The sequence below is a fragment of the Physeter macrocephalus genome, chromosome 11 (assembly GCF_002837175.3).
Source record: "Physeter macrocephalus isolate SW-GA chromosome 11, ASM283717v5, whole genome shotgun sequence".
In the NCBI taxonomy this organism is placed as follows: Eukaryota; Metazoa; Chordata; class Mammalia; order Artiodactyla; family Physeteridae; genus Physeter; species Physeter macrocephalus.
The window spans coordinates 40846793-40864953 of NC_041224.1; the positions used below are offsets into that span (position 1 = coordinate 40846793).

Consider the following 18161-nt stretch of genomic DNA (forward strand, 5'->3'; position numbering starts at 1 on the left):
ATTTCAATTTTCTTAAATTTACCAAGGCTTGATTTGTGACCCAAGATATGATCTCTCCTGGAGAAAGTTCCATGAGCACTTGAGAAGAAAGTGCATTCTGTTGTTTTTGGAGGGAATGTCCTATAAATATCAGTTAAGTCCATCTTGTTTAATGTGTCATCTAAAGCTCATGTTTCCTTATTTATTTTCATTTTGGATGATCTGTCTATTGGTGAAAGTGGGGTGTTAAAGTCCCCTACTATGATTGTGTTACTGTCAATTTCCCCTCTCCTTGCCTTTTAAATGCACCCAAGGCTCTCTGTCATTAAATGACAGCACACACACACACCTCTCCCCTAACCCACTGTGCCTTCTAGCCTTCTACCTCTCTCTGTTTTCTTTATCAGAAGTTTTGCCACAAGAAAATCGAATCTATTCATCTCCATTTCATCACCTATCACTCTCCTCCGTCCTTTCAAGTCTGACTTCGTCTCCACCACGCCATGGAACTGACCCTGTAAGTCATCAGTGACTTCCCCTTGCTGGACCCGGTGCTGATTCTCAGTTTACCTCACTTCACCTCTCAGTGGCCCCAACGCAGCCGACTCTGGTTCCTACCTCACCACTCCCTCCTGGTTTTGCTCCTATCTGGCTGACCTCTTCATTGTATTGACTTTTGTGGCTCAGTATCCTCCACCCAGCCATCTGATGTTGAATTTCCTCAAATCTCATTCTTAGACCCTCCCCACGGCTCACAGGTGTTCTCTTCCTGAAGATTTGCATCCATGCCCCTGGCTTCAATTCTCTCCATACACAGATGACTCGTAAATGTATATTTCCATACTAGATCTTGCCACTTTGCTTCAGATTCACACATTCAACTGTCTCTTTAGCATCTCCATTTGGAAGTCTAAAGGCACTTTAAAATCATTATGTCCAAACTGAAGTCATGATTTCTTTCTGCCAAACTGGACCGCCTGTCAGCACTCATCATCTCAGAAAAGAATCTTAGGACTCAGACCTGCCACTTCACTCCCACTGGCCCACTCCACTGACAGACTTTTTCCCTCCTCATCATCTCTCAAAGTCACCTGCTCACTCCATCTCCATCATCATCACCACTCCAGCCCAAGCTCTTGCCTGGACCAGGCAAAAGCTTCCCTGATGGTCCCTCTTACATCTGCTATAAACCCTTCTAATCCCTTTTTTACAATACAACCGGACAAACCTTTCTGAAATAAATAAACATTTGATCATTAACTCCCACTTTAATGACTTGAATGGCTACTCATTGATCTTGGGATAAAGACCCAAATCAACACGGCCGGTAAGGCCTTAACTGTCTGGCCCCTGCATTCCTCTCTAGCATCATCTCACATTAAACTCCGTCTTTCTCAGTACCCAAGCTGTGCCTGACTTCTTCAGCTCCTGGTATGTCCCATGTGCCCTCCTGCCACGTAGGGCTCTTCCACATGATCTTTTTTTCTGCTGGAAATTCTCTTTCTACCACCATCTCCAACCTCTCTTTTGCTTAATTAATAACTCATCTTTCAGATTTAAGTTCGAGTGTAATTGTTCTTAGGGAAGCTTTCCCTGACTTCCCTAATTAGGTCAAATTGCTCCTATTATATGCTTTCATAGCACCACGTACTTCTTCTGTAGCTGCTGTAACTTTACATAAGTGTGTGTGATTATGTGAGTAACACATTTTCCTCAGTAGATTTGAGTTCCAAAGGTTGGAACTACTGAGTCCATATCACCTAGGCAAGTGCTTGGCACAATAAAATGTGCACTAAATATTTATAGGCTGTTGTTTTTGAATGAAACAATAGAGAGATTCCTGCTAATGTCAAGACCAAGGCAAAGTTGGCATTATCCACATTATTTACTATCGTTTTTGATATTCTGGACAGTGCAGTAAGATATAAAACATAAACAAGACAAATAACTATTGGAAATAGAAAGAGAAAAATCATCATTAATTGCAGCTGATTATTTACCTGAAGAATTCAAAAGAATGCACTCGGAAACTGTTAGATGCATTAAGGGCTTCAGCAGTTTAGTCAGATTTTTTTTTTAAGGGGGAAAAAACCAGTATTCTAATATAAGATGAATAACCTATTATTATTATATTGTAAACCAATCATCCCACCAACATTTATTATATACCATGTGTCAGGCCCTGTGATTAAACACCTCTCCAACATAACCTTGTTTAAGAATCACAGTTAATTTCGTTTCTTTTTATGGCTGAGTAATATATGGGGATATACGTATATGTATAGCTGATTTACTTTGTTATAAAGCTGAAACTAACACACCATCGTAAAGCAATTATACTCCAATGAAGATGTTAAAAAAAAAAGAATAACAGTTAATCCTTTCATTAATCCTAATAAGGTAGATATGGCTCTTCTCATTTTACAAAGATAAACCTCTACAAACTTAAATAACTAGCCCAAAGGGAGTGGCAGAACTAGGGTTCGAAAATGGGGCCAGGCCTCAAAGTCCATGTGTATGCTACTAGCCTGTGCTTTTAGAAAATGCAAGGGTGAAAATGAAAGGTCATAAATGCAACAAATAAAATAAGATACCAAAGAAAACTTTACTGAGGAATGGTTACAATGTAGTAACCAGAGGGTATTAAAAAGGTAAGCATAACTTCTAGAATGTACATGTATGTACACACGCACACATACACACACACAACACAATGCTGTATACATACATACATACATACACTCTGGAAGATGGAAATTGAATATGTCTGCATGCTTCATACTTTTGGGAATTGAAAAAGAATTCTCTGTTGCCTCTCCAGTATGAAAGCAGATTTGTAAAACATTTTTAATCATCAGTAATGACAACAAACGGATTTACTTTTATTTCCTGTATGATGCGAAGGCAAGTTAGAATATACAAATACACAATATCAGGATGTGACCAAAAGTTTATCTTTTTGGAAATCTATAATTGGCGTATTTATTTTTCTACCAGAAACAGGAATGTTGAAGAAATAACTATATGCCTGTGGAAATTCTACTTTCCTGTGGTTTTCAGTCACTGCAGACTTACCCTCCCTATTATCCAGGCTGAGGGTTAAAAGCCCACATTCAGGGCTTCCCTGGTGGCGCAGTGGTTGAGAGTCCGCCTGCCGACGCAGGGGACACGGGTTCGCGCCCCGGTCCGGGAAGATCCCACATGCCGGGGAGCGGCTGGGCCCGTGAGCCATGGCCGCTGAGCCTGCGCGTCCGGAGCCTGTGCTCCGCAACGGGAGAGGCCACAGCAGTGAGAGGCCCGCGTACCGCAAAAAAAAAAAAAAAAAAAAAAAAAAGCCCACATTCAAAACCACACATAAGTGGACTTGTAGAGGCCAAGCCTCTAAAACCACATTAAAATGGATCACAGGGAGGCAAGTATCACTGCCTATAAGTAATGCAGTAGAGATAGTACAGCTGAAATAATCAAAAGCTGCACTTCATCAGGACAAGGACTGTGCCTTCACTTTATACCCTGATATTGAGCCCAGAAGCAAGTGCAGAGCATGGAGTCTGGTGCAGAGCAGGTATCCAGTTTCCTGCATTTATAGAGGATTTTATAATCCTCCAAGCTTTCCAGTTTTTATAGAATTTAGTTATGTATTTAAAAGGAAATTTTAAGCTTGAACCCAAGAAATTAAAAACATTACTTTTTACAAAGTTAAGAAGCTTATTATAAGCGCTGACAGTTCAATCAACCCTCTCTAAAGAACGACAATTAAGCTGTTCGTTTTCTGTTTTGGACTGTGGGATGCCCTCTGATCCTCAGCTTCCCCAACTGTAAAATCTGGGTTAGTGGGTATCCAAGGTTCATCTTAATGATATAATTCTGAATTACACAACTCAAGGCACCCTCACAAGGCTAAATTCTGTTTAACTGAAAGTTGAAAGATTACCAAGTTGATGGCTATTAAAATATGTAAAATGCATTCCAGATACACAAGAGGATGTCAGAAACAAATGGACACCTTCCCATCAACCATCTGAATACTGAAATGCATTTCTAACATGTGCAAGGCATTTTTCTCCTCACAATAGGCCAAAAGGTCCACAGTGCCCATAAGGATAAACTGAATTAGTCAAGTTTCACAAAAACTTTTATGTTTTAAACAGATCCTGGTCATGCTATTACTCCTAAGTATATACCCAAGAGAAATGAAGACATATGTCCATACAAAAATGTGAACATGAATGTTCAGAGCAGTATTTTTCGTAATATCAAAGACATGCGAGTAATCCAAATTCTAACTGATGAATGGATAAATGTGATATAGCCATACAATGGAACAGTATTCAGTCCTAAAAAGAAATGAAGTACTGACTTATGCTACAACACGGATGAACACTGAAAACACACTAAATTAAAGAAAGGGGTCACAGAAGATCACTTATTGTGTGATTCCATTTATATGAAATGTCCAGAATAAATAGAAAGTAGATTAGTAGTTGCCAGAGGCTGCTGCTAGCAGGGAAATGGGGGCTTGAGGGAAAACAGGGAGTGATTTCTTAAGGATACAGGGTTCTTTTGGGGGGAAAGTGTTCTAAAACTGATTGTGATGATGGCTGCACAACTTGGTGAATATACTTAAAAACACCAATTTGTATACTTTAAATATATAAATCGGATGGTATGTGAATTAATATCTTAATGAAGTTGTTACAAAAAACACAGAAAATCATTCCAGGGGGTCCAGGCATCCTGGAGGTGGAAACTAGGGCTGTCTTAGTGGACACTGGGAACACAGCAGATCCTAACATTTTGGCATCAGGCTCCAAAAACGAGGTCTCATAGACTCTCCCAACTGAATCAGAATTTACCTGGTCAATTTTCCTTGGGCAACTCCTAGTGGCCTGTTGAGTTCCAAGGACCCAACAAGCCATATTTTCCCATCTGGAGAGGGCCTTCCCAGTCAGGAAAAGAACTGAAGTCAAGGATGACAGAGGACTAGATGCAACAGTAATTCTATCAATGGCAGTATTTAAAAGCCTGAGATTAACACAGTAGTTTGGGGGTATGCAAGCAATAGCAGGGCTTATTTCTGCTCTCATAATGAAAGACAAAGCTCCAAGTCTCTGGTGAAAACACAGCAATGTAGTGGCTCAGAAGTGATAGAGATAGCTGCATTTTGTAGTCATGTAGTAGAAAGTTCCAGACATCTATAACTGCAATTGAATAGGAGAACATTTTTGCATCCCAGTCACTATCTCTAGAGGGTTTCCCCAGATTCATCAAGAAAGTACTAGCTCCCAGATTGCCAAGGGCATATCAGTCTTAAGCTTTCCAAGGTATAACAAAAGACATGTCCAGGACCCTGAACCCAGAGCGAGCAGGAGTTAGGTTTTGGGGCAACAGCAGACACGTGGCAGTGTGCAGGTAACTGAGACTTACGTGCCCGGAAGGGAAGAGACACAGCAGACATTTAGGGTCCAAGTGAACCAGGCTAAATTCCTGGCTAGTTGGGATGGGCTTCTAGGAACCAGGGAGAAGCAAGTAAGAGACAGAGAGAATCTGGAGGCAGATAAGGGTTCTTCTCCTAACTTGCACGTGTGTACCTCCAGGCGAAAGGCAGTAGCTTAGCTGAAACCTGGGGGTAAAGCACACACCACCTCATCTGGGTTTATTGACAGGCTGGTGTCTAGGATAGGTGGGTTTACAGGTTGATTAGACAAGAAAGGAGAAAGACAGATACCATGAAGTCACAGTGACTGGATGGCAAGGATTGAGAATGTACTCAAGAGCCTGAGGGGCAAAAGAGGAGAGGCTCGGGCACTACGACTGGTCCGTGAGCTCTAAGACCCGATTGGGAGCTCCTAGTAATGGGCACGGGGCTGCCAGGAGGAGCGGAGCCTGCTCTTGAGCCAACTGCCTCCTAAGGCAATAGTTTCCTTATCTTTTCCACCATTGGCTGGGACTGAAGTCAGAGCATTTCTAGCCCCCAACTTTAGCCACGACAGCTGGCAGGAAGGCGCAGTCAGGAGTCAGTGATAGGATGTCAGGGGCCTGGATTCTTGATGAGATGAGTTTCCTTCATGTTAGTAGAGGACCTAGGTTTCCCATTGATTATTTCTGTCTTTTTCCTTCCAACAGAGAGAGAATGACTATCTGGACTCCCACTCCCTGCTCATCCACTCCCTTTTGGATCTTGGAATGCTTAAAGCACCTTGGGGCCAACTTCCACCCCAGTGGGGTCCCCTGACTATATTACCACTTCCTAATCCTAACAGGGTCCCCTGGCTATGCATGTTACCCCACACGTACACACACATAAATCACGGTGATCAGTGTGCTCTGCACTGGTTTCTGGTCCAATGTGCAGGTATGGACCTAAATACTTTCTGAGGATGGCTTCTGACCAAGAGTTGCACCAGATAGGGCAATCCCAGGCTGCCTCAATCTGTAATTTTGTTTTATGCACAAGATTGCCTTAACTAATCATTTCTGCATTTTCCTATTTATTTTCTATTAATCAGTGACCTCTCGCTCCATCTCAGTTAGGCGGATGCTTAGGCCAAGGAGCATAGGCTACAGTGCCATTAGTCCTTTATCTTTCTAGAATAATCACGATGAAAACTAAAGGAAAGAAAAGGCATAGTTTTCAATTATTCAACCTTAACCTCCTTCTGACTTCTGCTAATTTGCATATTTGGCTTAACCGATTTAGTGATTTCTCAAACCATCCGCAATGCAAGACCTAACTGTCCCTTAAACAAAAAGTCACATACCTCCCAAACACGTGGCGGTGCAAGGGGTGAACCCAGCATACTCCCAGTCGTAAGTCATCTCACTGTCCTGCTCCTGCTGGGAGGCGGCCAGCTCACGGGGGGTGGGGCTCTCATCACAGGCTTCCAGGTGGCAGGGCCGCTCGGTGGGCAGCCGGGGGCCTTCACACTCTTCCTCGGGTAGCTCGGTCTCTGTCTGTGTGAACGTCAGGAGCACGCGGCACTTCACCTCTCGCACCTGAACGCCTGGCCCACATGTGGTGCTGCAGGCGGACCAGGGCTCCGGAATGAACCTGCGTGAAACGGGGGAGCCCCGGGTGGGGGGAGGACACGGGCAATCATTCAAGAGAGGCCACAAAAGGAGTGACAAGCATTCTATGAAGGAAAAAAGTAACTTCATCCAGAGGGAATTCAATATATTTGGAATGCTGTCCTCTTGTTGGTGCTCAAAAATGTGTCGTTGACAAATGTTCCAAACCTGTCAGCCACGGAAAGCAATCTGCACCAGAAATACACTGAACTTCTGTACCCGTTTTATAACTCAAATTCTGTGCTCTGACCTTTGCAGATCATCACTAAAAGGTTTTCTTTAAGATCTGGTAATAAATAAACCATTGTGTAGAGATCATTTCTACTCGGATTTCTTGTATAATATGGAGATGTTCACCAGTATTTATTCAAGAAATCTTTATTGAGCTTACTCTTTCTTAACAGGCAGAGTTTTATTAAAATGTCTCGATATTTAGGAGCTAAACTGTAGGATAGCAAATGCTTTCTGAAGAGTGGATGAAGCTTTAATATTCTTTTCTATTTAATATATAAATACACAAAACTTCTGAATCCTCTTGAAAATATCCCAGGTGTTGCCCAATCTGACTGAATAAAGCATTTATTTCTTATCCTGAATCATTATCCACTAAATCATAGGGTGTCACCCTTTGGTCTGTAGACCAAAGGCCTACAAATGTCAAATCCAGCCTACCTGTTAAGAATGATGTTTATAGTTTTCAATGGCTGGGGGAAAAAAAAGAAGGATAATATTTTGTGTCATGTGAAAAATGACATAAAATTCAATGCGTGTACATAATTAAAGATTTATTGGAATACAGCCACGGTCACTTGTTCACCCACTGTTTATGGCTGCTTTTGTGTTACACGGCAGAGCTGAGTATTTGCAATATAGACTGTTTGGTCTGCAAAACCTAAAATAGTTATTATCTGGCTCTTTACAGAAAATGTTTACTGATTCCTGCACTGAATTTAAAACATAGATTCAATAGGGACATATATTTTAAAGATACTCTGAAGGAACATTTGCATCATAAGATATTAACAAGTAATAGGCTGGAAAGAGTACGGTATAAGTCTGGGAAACTTTGCTTTCAATCAGGTTGAATAGGTTTATTTACTGCAAAACTTTTCCAAAAACTATGATATGAATGCATACCATACATATTTAAGAGGGGAATATGATGTGCATCATTTCCTAAATTTAAGTGAATATACTCCTCTATTCATGGGATAATGTTGTACTAACTAACTTCAGAAAATGCTGCTGAGATGTTTGCTTAAAATGCAGTTCCAAGGCTTAATGTTTAAAATCTCAGAATGATATGGTTACAAGGGTCTCTCAGAGTCATCTAAGCTTCTTTCCCTAGATAAGGCTTCATTACAGTTGTACACAATAGCACATACCAATCAGCAGAATTGAAACACCATTGCTCTAGATGAGCCCAATAAAGAAATAACAATAACTCCTCCCTTTCCGCATTTTGTTTCCTGGGTTCAAAATTGTTAGTGGGAAACTCTATTCTCTAATCCTCATTTTCCATGAAAGGTTTTGCTTAACTTCTCAGGATGGAGTGGTATTGGAGTAATATTTGCATGTTTACTCTCTTCTTTGCTTGATGCTTTCCCACGGTAGAACTGGAAAGGAGGAGACTGATTAAATTTAAGATGATGCATCCATAGAATGTAATTAAGATGAGGTCATTTAAAAGGAGGTGAGTCTATGTGATTGATAAGGAATAGTCTTCTCTTGAAGACTGTTAAATGAAATAAGTATGGGACGTATATACTATGATCTTTTGTCTAAATACACAAAAGGGCATATATATACATATATAGTGTATATACTATATATATAGTATATATTTATAGCTATATGTCTACATATGCTGATTTACGTATAATTTCTCTTTTCAGGAAGCAATTGCAAGAGTTGGGAACTGGAGTATGTAGAGGGAGGCTTTTATTTTTTGTTTTGCAGCTTTAAAAGGTTTGAACTTTCTAACCATATGAATACGGTACTTCTATGATCATTAATATTTTTCTCTTTTCGCCTCTGTCATAAAAACTTAAAATTTGGGATTATGTTTTAATGGGAAGTAGATTTTCTTCGTTCAGATTGGACTCCTGTGTCTTGTAGATTCAGAATCCTGAGAGGAAGGCTCACCTCAATTCCCAACAGGGCAAATGATGGTTACACTTGATATTTTTCTAGGTGTCCTGGATCTTTCAAGTTGTTTTTCTGTTCAATTTTTTAATTAAAAAAAAATTGGGGGGATTGTGGGATCTTAGTTCCCAGACCAGGGATAGAACCCGGGCCCTCAAAAGTGAAAACACAGAGTGCTAACCACTGTACCACCTGGGAATCTCCTCAAGTTGGTTTTCAAAGATCCTTTTAAGGGTCCTCTTAAAAAACAAATGTCAGAGCTGTCCAAATTAGCCATGAATGATTTGGGGGAGGTGATGTGGGGAGCCACGGCAACTCCAAAATGTATGCATCTTCTAGCATGATCTTCTTCTATGTATTATTTTTTATTTAAAGGAAAGATAGTGTTCATACAGTTCTGATCTTGTTTTGTTTTTGTTTCTCTCCCGCAGTAATTTTTTTTTAAAGAAGAGAATGGAGCACAGCTGCACGCAACCATTTGAAGAGCAATGTCTGGGCACAACAAAACCAGAGAAACAGAGCATGTTCCCTATGTCTTTGCAAAATAGAAGAACTTAAAAGAAGAGCAATTCACTAACATGAGCGCTTAGACACAAGATGACAAAACAACAGAATAAAATGGAAAACTATGGAGCTGAAGAAACAAACTATGAAACATAACATTATTAGAAACTAACAAATAATTCAGAACTAAGAAGAAAAACAGAAGAAATATGGCTGAAAATCAAATTAATGACATAGAAGCAAGACTTGGAAGTGAATGCAGTGTTGAGAGAGAGAGAAAGAGAAGCTTTTAAAGCAATTAGAGGGGTGAAAGGAGGGATGGGCTGCAAAGGAAGATTTTGGGGTGATGGAAATGTTTTGTATCATGAATGGGGCTGGGGTTTTATGGTTGTGTACATCCGTTAAAACTCATCACTTTGAATAGACAGTTTTTGTATGTAAATTATACCCCTCTAAAATTGATTTTTAATGCAGTTTTTAGAGATAAAATGAGAGAGAACCTAAATAATCCAATATTGAAGACAAATGGATCCTTCAAGTAGAGGTTTCAACACATGAAACAGAAAAAAAGTGTTCATAAATAAAATATGCGAAAAATGTGCCTAAAATACTGCTTGGAAAGGTATGCTGTCTTCCAGGAAAAAGTGATGAAAAAATGATTAACATAAAAACCTAGGGCTTTCAGCAGAATGCCCCCCCCAAGATGTCCACACCCTAATTTCTAGAATTTATGAATATGTTACCTTACATTGCAAAATGGATTTTGCAGACGTGATTAAGGTTATGACCTCAAGATAGGGAGATTATCCTAGTGGGCCTAATCTAATCACATGAGTCCTTAAAAACAGAAAAAATTCTCTGGCTGGAGTTAGAGAGATGCAGCAGAACAAGAGGCAAGAGAGAGTCAAAGCATGAGAGGTACTCAACACGCTGTTGCTGGCTCCAAGATGGAAGAGGCCAGGAGCTGCGGAACGTAGGAGGCCTCCAGAAGTTGAGAACAACTCCTGGCCAACAGCCAGCAAGGAAATGGAGATTTCAGCTCTGCAACTGCATGGGCCTGAATTCTGCCAACTCCCTGAATGAGCCTGGGAGTGGATTCCACCCTAGGGCCTTCAGAGAAGCGTTCAGGCTGACAGACATCTTGATTTTAGCCTAGTGGGATCCAGAGAAACCAGTTGAATCTATTGGGTTTCTGACCTACAGAACTGTGAGATAATAAATTTGTGTTGTCTTAAAGCACTATGTTTGTGTAGATGAATATACCTGGCTTAAAAAAGTAAAACTTTGAGGATGAAGAAAGAATTGTATAAGCATTACAAAAAAAAGTCCCTTATAAGAATAAAAAGTCAGGTGGACTTCAGACTCACAACATTCAAAACCAGAAAAGGATGGAGCAAAAGTTTTGAGAGAGAGAATCTGGGTCCCAAGAATATTATGTCCAGTCAAATTGTTATTCAAATAAAAAGGCCATAATTTTCTGTAAAATAGGAACAGTAATGGTACCAACCTAATGGGGTTAGGTAAGGATTAAATGAGATGTCAGAGTGAAAAGTTCAATAATTACAATAAAATAAAAAATGACAACTAACATTCATTGCATTATTATTCATGTGAGATACTGTTCTATGTACTTCACATATATTTTATCATTTACTCATAACAACAACCCCATCAGGAAGTACTGCTGTTATTCCCATTTTACAGATAAGGAAACTGAGGTTAATTTGTCAAAGATTACAAAGTAGCTACTGGCGTTATTTTACCCTGCCTCAGCAGTATCATAGGTGAAGGATGCATTTTAAGATCATCCAAGATGACAATAAAAGGATGCCAGGAAAATTCAACAATACTATTTGGGGGCATTTACTTTTCTTATTTCAAAAATGAATAAACAAACACCAATATCCACTTGATAAAATAATTCTTCACTCTAAAAGAAGAAGAATGTAACCTGTATTAGTGAAAGAAAAGCATATTTTGGGGAAAATATTATCAGAAACAGAAGGAAATGTATAGCATCTCCTTAAAATTTAATGACAATAAAATTCAAGGAAGCATTCTACAAAACAAAAGATAAATGATGGGGTTAAGAAGTCAAAACATGGCTGGAAAAAAAAAACTCTGGCTTGCTTAAGACTGAAAATTACAAAAATAATGCAAAATTTACTCTATGACAGAAGAAAATCCAAATGAATAGTAGGAAATACATTCAATGATGAGGAGGGCAAGTGCTTTTGTTTGAAGGGGAGGTGTGCTTCCAAAACATGGAGGAAAAAAGACAAAGAGGTGGGGGAAAATATCACATGTTAAAAATAGAGAAGAGATGCAATACAGACAGTTGGTGAACCTTTAGAATAAATAAGAAAAATAACAGAAAAGAGGCACAAATACAATAGAAGAAAACTTTCATGCACCCAAGAAAGATTTGAATCTATGTCCTAAAAGCTCTCACTGTTTACCAAAATTATTGAAAAGAAAATAGAACCTGGACTTATTGTAGAAAAATCCTCTTATTTTAAGTATATGGGGAAAATGTTATATCTAAGCAGAAAAAAAAAATGGTTCACTACACAAGGAGGAAGGACAGTTTAGGCGCAAATATTTCCTTTTCAATATCCAGAGCCATATGTCCACAGTTTTAAGAAAAAAAAAAAGAAGACAGCTTATTAAACAAGAGTTCATATTCCTGCTCACTTGAGGGTATAAGAAAGGCATCCTTAAATACAGAGGGTCTTAGAGAGCATGCCATCTGTATAATCTCCCAGAAAAAAATACACAAAGATCCACTCCAATTTAATGAGAATTTAATTTTAAAAATTACTATGGGGGAAAAACAAAAACAAAATAAGATTCAGCACTGCCTGGACACTATGGTATCTTTTGTTTAAATTTTAAAAAGGAAATTTGACAGTAGAAATTAAATGCCTTCAATGTGCCTATCTTCTGGCCCAGAAATTCTACCCCAGCAAATGTGTCCTAAGGAGACAATTAGAGATGAAGAGATGGGCAATTTGAGATTTGCTACAGTTTTATTTATCATAGTAAATCATTAGAAACAAACCGCAGACATCCAGAAAGATCTCTCTAAAAATGTAATCGTGATTACATCACTTGTTAAAAATCCTTAAATGGCTCTCACTGCCTCCTGATGAAGTCCAAATTCCTTTATGAACCATGGAAGACCTCCAAGACTTGCTTACTTTCCTAGCTGCCATTACCACCTACTTCTCCTCCAGCCCCCTCTCCACGCTTAGTACCTCAATGTCCAGGTGTGGCCCCCATGGGCCAGTTGGCCAACATGCAACCTCCATACCTAACATGCTGTTCTAACATCTGTGTACATCTTAGGGCATCATTTCATGTACCACCTCTCCTAGGAAGCCATCCCTGACCCCCTAAGCCTTACAATAACGTAATATAATCACTAACTTCTCTATCTGCCCTGTTAGACCAACCTAAGGATGGGAGAGACTTGAATTCAGGTCTCCTAACATAAAGTTGGAGCTCTTCCTAGTATCACATGCCAGAGAATCACCATCCACCACTTAATAGCTCTGAAATGTTGGAAAATTCCTTAATCTATGCCTTTGTTTCCTCATCCCTAAAATGAAGCTAATAATAATGCCTCCTTATGGGGTCATTGTGAGAATTAAATCTGTTAATCCACATGGAACACTTAGAACACAGTCTGGCACAAAAGAAGTCCTCAATATTAGTTGTTTACTGCTGTTGTTGTAAGAAAAACAGCTGCCTGAAACATAACCTAACTTGATTTTAGCAAATACAAATAGCACAAATGCAGAAGGTAAAATAGCAGTGAAGAAAATAAACAAAGTGCTCTAAATCCTTGGTTCTCATATATGAAAAATGGGAGGGAGGGCAGCATGACTAAGGAAGTGTTGTGAATCCCGTAGAAACTAGGAAGGCTCCAGGGAAGAACTTTTAAAACAACAATGAACTGTATCAACTGTCAACACACTCCACAGCTGAAAGTTAAGAAGGTCAAAACTGCAGTTCCCCGGCTTAGCTTTATAAGCTATAATTTTTATTTTTCTAATTAAAAAGAAAAGCCTTTTGAACATCCACTTTCTATGTAAATTCAGAGCTCGGGCCATAGTCAACCACAGAGGCAGAAATATTTATCTTCTCCAGGAGGGTTTGGGAGGCTTTCCTCAAGGGATCTGAAATACAGCTCACTGTCAACAAGCAAGGATCCCCAAACCACAAGAGACAGGGGTAATAAAAGGATGAACTGGAAGCTGAGATATGTTGTGGTTTTGTTTGGAAATCAAGGGAATGACTAGAGTCAGAAGTGGTAGGAGGAAACCATAAACTTCACACTAGACAGCCAGGAAAAGGCCAGAAGCTGCCAGGCAGTGTGAATTATAAAGGAAAATTGCAGAGAGACCACAGAGGGAGACGGGGAGGAAGGTGGAGAGAGGCAGCCGCTCAGGCCCTGGAACAGGTGCTAGGGCCTCGGTTTTCCATGATGGGAAGAAAGAAGTGGTGTCCTACAGGAGGCAAGGGTGAACCAGCTTTGCACAGTGAATACGGACTGGAAGAGCCACCAGCAAAGTCGGGTGGGGCTGACAGTTCATGCAGGCGTGGCGATGGATACGGGGCTGGAACCTGCTAAGTTTACAAGATATGGGCCTTTTCCAGTTAAGTAAAACAAACCGTATTTTCAGAACTTAAAAGGGACCCTCAGGACTATCTGATCCAATGGTTCCCAAATTTGGATGCACCCCACCCCCAGTCACCCAGCGTGCCTGCTAAAAATGCTGCTGACAAATCCACAGAGATGGAAGTAGAACAGAGATTACCAGGGGCTGGGGGTAGGAACAGGAGGATGGGGAGTCAGTGTTTAGTGGGTACAGAGTTCGTGTTGGGGATGATGAAAAATTCTGGAGATGGATGGTGATGATGGTTGCACAACAATGTCAATGTACTTAATACCAATGAACTGTACACTTAAAAAGGGTTAAAATGGTCCATTTTAGGTTATGTACATTTTACCACAATTTAAAAAATACCTGGCAGTGCCAAAAGAAAACAAAAGTGCTGGTGACTGGGACCCACTCCAAGAATGTCTGACTTGGTGAGGTACAGAAAGCTGCATTTTAAATAGCACCACAGATGCTCCTACAGGAAGCAATTTGAGAACCACACTTTAAAAAGTGGTATTGTGGTTATCAAAAAAAGGTCTTTCTATTTTAGAGCCACATACTGAAATATTTATGAATGAAATGATATGCTGTCTGGGTGTGCTTCCAAAACGGCCCAGTGGGCGGGAGGTAGTAGTGTAGATGAAGCAAGAGTAGCCCCAAGTTGATAACTGTTGCAGGTGGGTGATGGACACATGGTGGTTCGTTACACTCTTCTCTCCTCATTTATACAACCTTGAAATTTTCTATAACAAGCAAAAGAAAAAAAATCTTCTTAAAAACCAAGTGAGGGGGGAGACCTTCAGGATGGTGGAGGAGTAAGACGTGGAGATCACCCTCCTCCCCACAAATACATCAGAAATACATCTACATGTGGAACAACTCCTATAGACTATAGAACACCTACTGAATGCTGGCAGAAGACCTCAGACTTCCCAAAAGGCAAGAAACTCCCCATGTACCTGGGCAGGGCAAAAGAAAAAAGAAAAAACAGAGACAAAAGAATAGGGACAGGACCTGCACCAGTGGGAGGGAGCTGTGAAGGAGGAAAAGTTTCCACACACTAGGAAGGCCCTTCATTGGCGGGGACAGGGGTGGCAGGGGGGTAGCTTCGGAGCCACGGAGGAGAGCACAGCAACAGGGGTGCAGAGGGCAAAGCGGAGAGATTCCCAAACAGACGATCGATCGGTGCCGACCAGCACTCACCAGCCCGAGAGGCTTGTCTGCTCACCCGCCGGGGCGGGTGGGGGCTAGGAGCTGAGGCTCCGGCTTCGGAGGTCAGATCCCAGGGAGAGGACTGGGATTGGCGGCGTGAACACAGCCTGAAGGGGCTAGTGCGCCACAGCTAGCCAGAAGGGAGTCTGGGAAAAAGTCTGGAGCTGCCAAAGAGGCAAGACACCATTGTTTCGGGGTGCGCCAGGGGAGGACATTCAGGGCACTGCCTAAACAAGCTCCAGAGACGGGCGCGAGCCGCGGCTATCAGTGTGGACCCCAGAAACAGGCATGAGACGCTAAGGCCGCTGCTGCCACCACCAAGAAGCCTGTGTGCAAGAACAGGTCACTCTCCACACCTCCCCTCTCGGGAGTCTGGGCAGCCCGCCACTGCCAGGGTCCCGTGATCCAGGGACAACTTCCCCGGGAGAACACAGGGTGTGCCTCACTCAGGCTGGTGCAACATCACTCCAGCCTCTGCCGCCACAGGCTCACCCTGCATTCCGTACCCCTCTCTCCCTCCGGCCTGAGTGAGCCAGAGTCCCCTAATCAGCTGCTCCTTTAACCCCATCCTGTCTGGGCGGGAACAGACGCCCTCAGGCAACCTACACTGAGAGGCGGGTCCAAATCCAAAGATGAACCCTAGGAGCTGTGGGAACCAAGAAGAGAAAGAGAAATTTCTCCCAGCAGCCTCAGGAGCAGCGGATTAAATCTCCACAATCAACTTGATGTACCCTGCAGCTCTGGAATACCTGAATAGACAACGAATCATCCCAAAATTCAGGCGGTGGACTTTGGGAGCAACTATAGACATGGGGTTTGCTGTATGCAACTGACTCGTTTCTGGTTTTAAATTTATCTTAGTTTAGTATTTACAGTTTATTATGATTAGTATATTTGTTTATTGATTTGGTTGCTCTCTATCTTTATTTTATATATATATATTTTTTTTTCTTTTTCTCTTTTTGTGAGTGTGTATATATATGTTTCTTTGTGTGATTTTGTCTGTATAGCTTTGCTTTTACCATTTGTCCTAGGGTTCAGTCTGTCTGTTGTTGTTTTTTTTTTTTTTAGTAGAGCTTTTAGAGCTTGTTATCATTGGTGGATTTGTTTTTTGGTTTGGTTAATCTTTTCTTTCTTTTTTTTTATTACTTTTAAATTTTTTATTTTAATAACTTTATTTCTTTTTATTTTCTTCCTTCCTTGCTCCCTCCCTCCCTCCCTCCCTCTCTCTCTCTCTCTCTCTCTCTCTCTCGTCTCCCTTTTCTTCCAAGCCGTGTGGGTGACAGGGTCTTGGTGCTCTGGCCGGGTTTCTGGCCTGTGCCTCTGAGGTAGGACAGCCGAGTTCAGGACACGGTCCACCACAGACCTCCCAGCTCCACATAATATCAAATAGCCAAAGCTCTCCCAGAGAGCTCCATCTCAATGCTAAGACCCAGCTCCACTCAATAACCAGCAAGCTACAGTGCTGGACACCCTATGCCAAACAACTAGCAAGACAGGAACACAAGCCCACCCATTAGCAGAGAGGCTGCCTAAAATCATAATAAAGTCACAGACACCCCAAAACACACGACCAGATGCAGTCTTGCCCACCAGAAAGACAAGATCCAGCTTCATCCATCAGAACACAGGCACTAGTCCCGTCCACCAGGAAGCCAACACAACCCACTGAACCAACTTTAGCCACTTGGGGCAGACACCAAAAACAAAGGGAACGACGAACCTGCAGCCTGCGAAAAGGAGACTCCAAACACAGTAAGTTAAGCAAAATGAGAAGACAGAGAAAGACACAGCAGATGAAGGAGCAAGGTAAAAAACCACGAGACCAAACAAATGAAGAGGGAATAGGCAGTCTACCTGAGATTAAATCTCCACAATCAACTTGATGTACCCTGCAGCTCTGGAATACCTGAATAGACAACGAATCATCCCAAAATTCAGGCGGTGGACTTTGGGAGCAACTATAGACATGGGGTTTGCTGTATGCAACTGACTCGTTTCTGGTTTTAAATTTATCTTAGTTTAGTATTTACAGTTTATTATGATTAGTATATTTGTTTATTGATTTGGTTGCTCTCTATCTTTATTTTATATATATATATTTTTTTTTCTTTTTCTCTTTTTGTGAGTGTGTATATATATGTTTCTTTGTGTGATTTTGTCTGTATAGCTTTGCTTTTACCATTTGTCCTAGGGTTCAGTCTGTCTGGGTTTTTGTTTCTTTTCTTTTTTTATTACTTTTTAATATTTTTTGTTTTTAATAATTTTCTTTATTTTTTATTTTAATAACTTTATATTGTTCCTTCCTTCCTTCCTTTCTTTCTTTCATTCATTTTCTCCCTTTTTTTCTGAGCCGTGTGCCTAAAAGGATCTTAGTGCTCCAGCCAGGTGTCAGGCCTGTGCCTCTGAGGTGGGAGAGCCGAGTCCAGGACATTGGTCCACCAGAGACCGCCCGGCTCCACGTAATATCAAATGGCAAAAGCTCTCCCAGAGATCTCCATCTCAACGCTAAGACCCAGCTCCACTCAACAACCAACAAACTACAGCGCTGGACACACTATGCCAAACAACTAGCAACACAGGAAC

The 18161-nt window shown here is 41.1% G+C and overlaps 1 protein-coding gene across 1 annotated transcript in view; it reads right to left on the minus strand.

Annotated features, from left to right (window-relative positions):
• Positions 1–18161, minus strand: part of ADAMTSL3 (ADAMTS like 3) — a 347006-nt gene that overhangs the window by 93111 nt on the left and 235734 nt on the right. Inside the window, 1 exon segment of the mRNA XM_007113354.4 lies at positions 6741–7030. Coding sequence (XP_007113416.3) covers positions 6741–7030 — 290 coding nt within the window.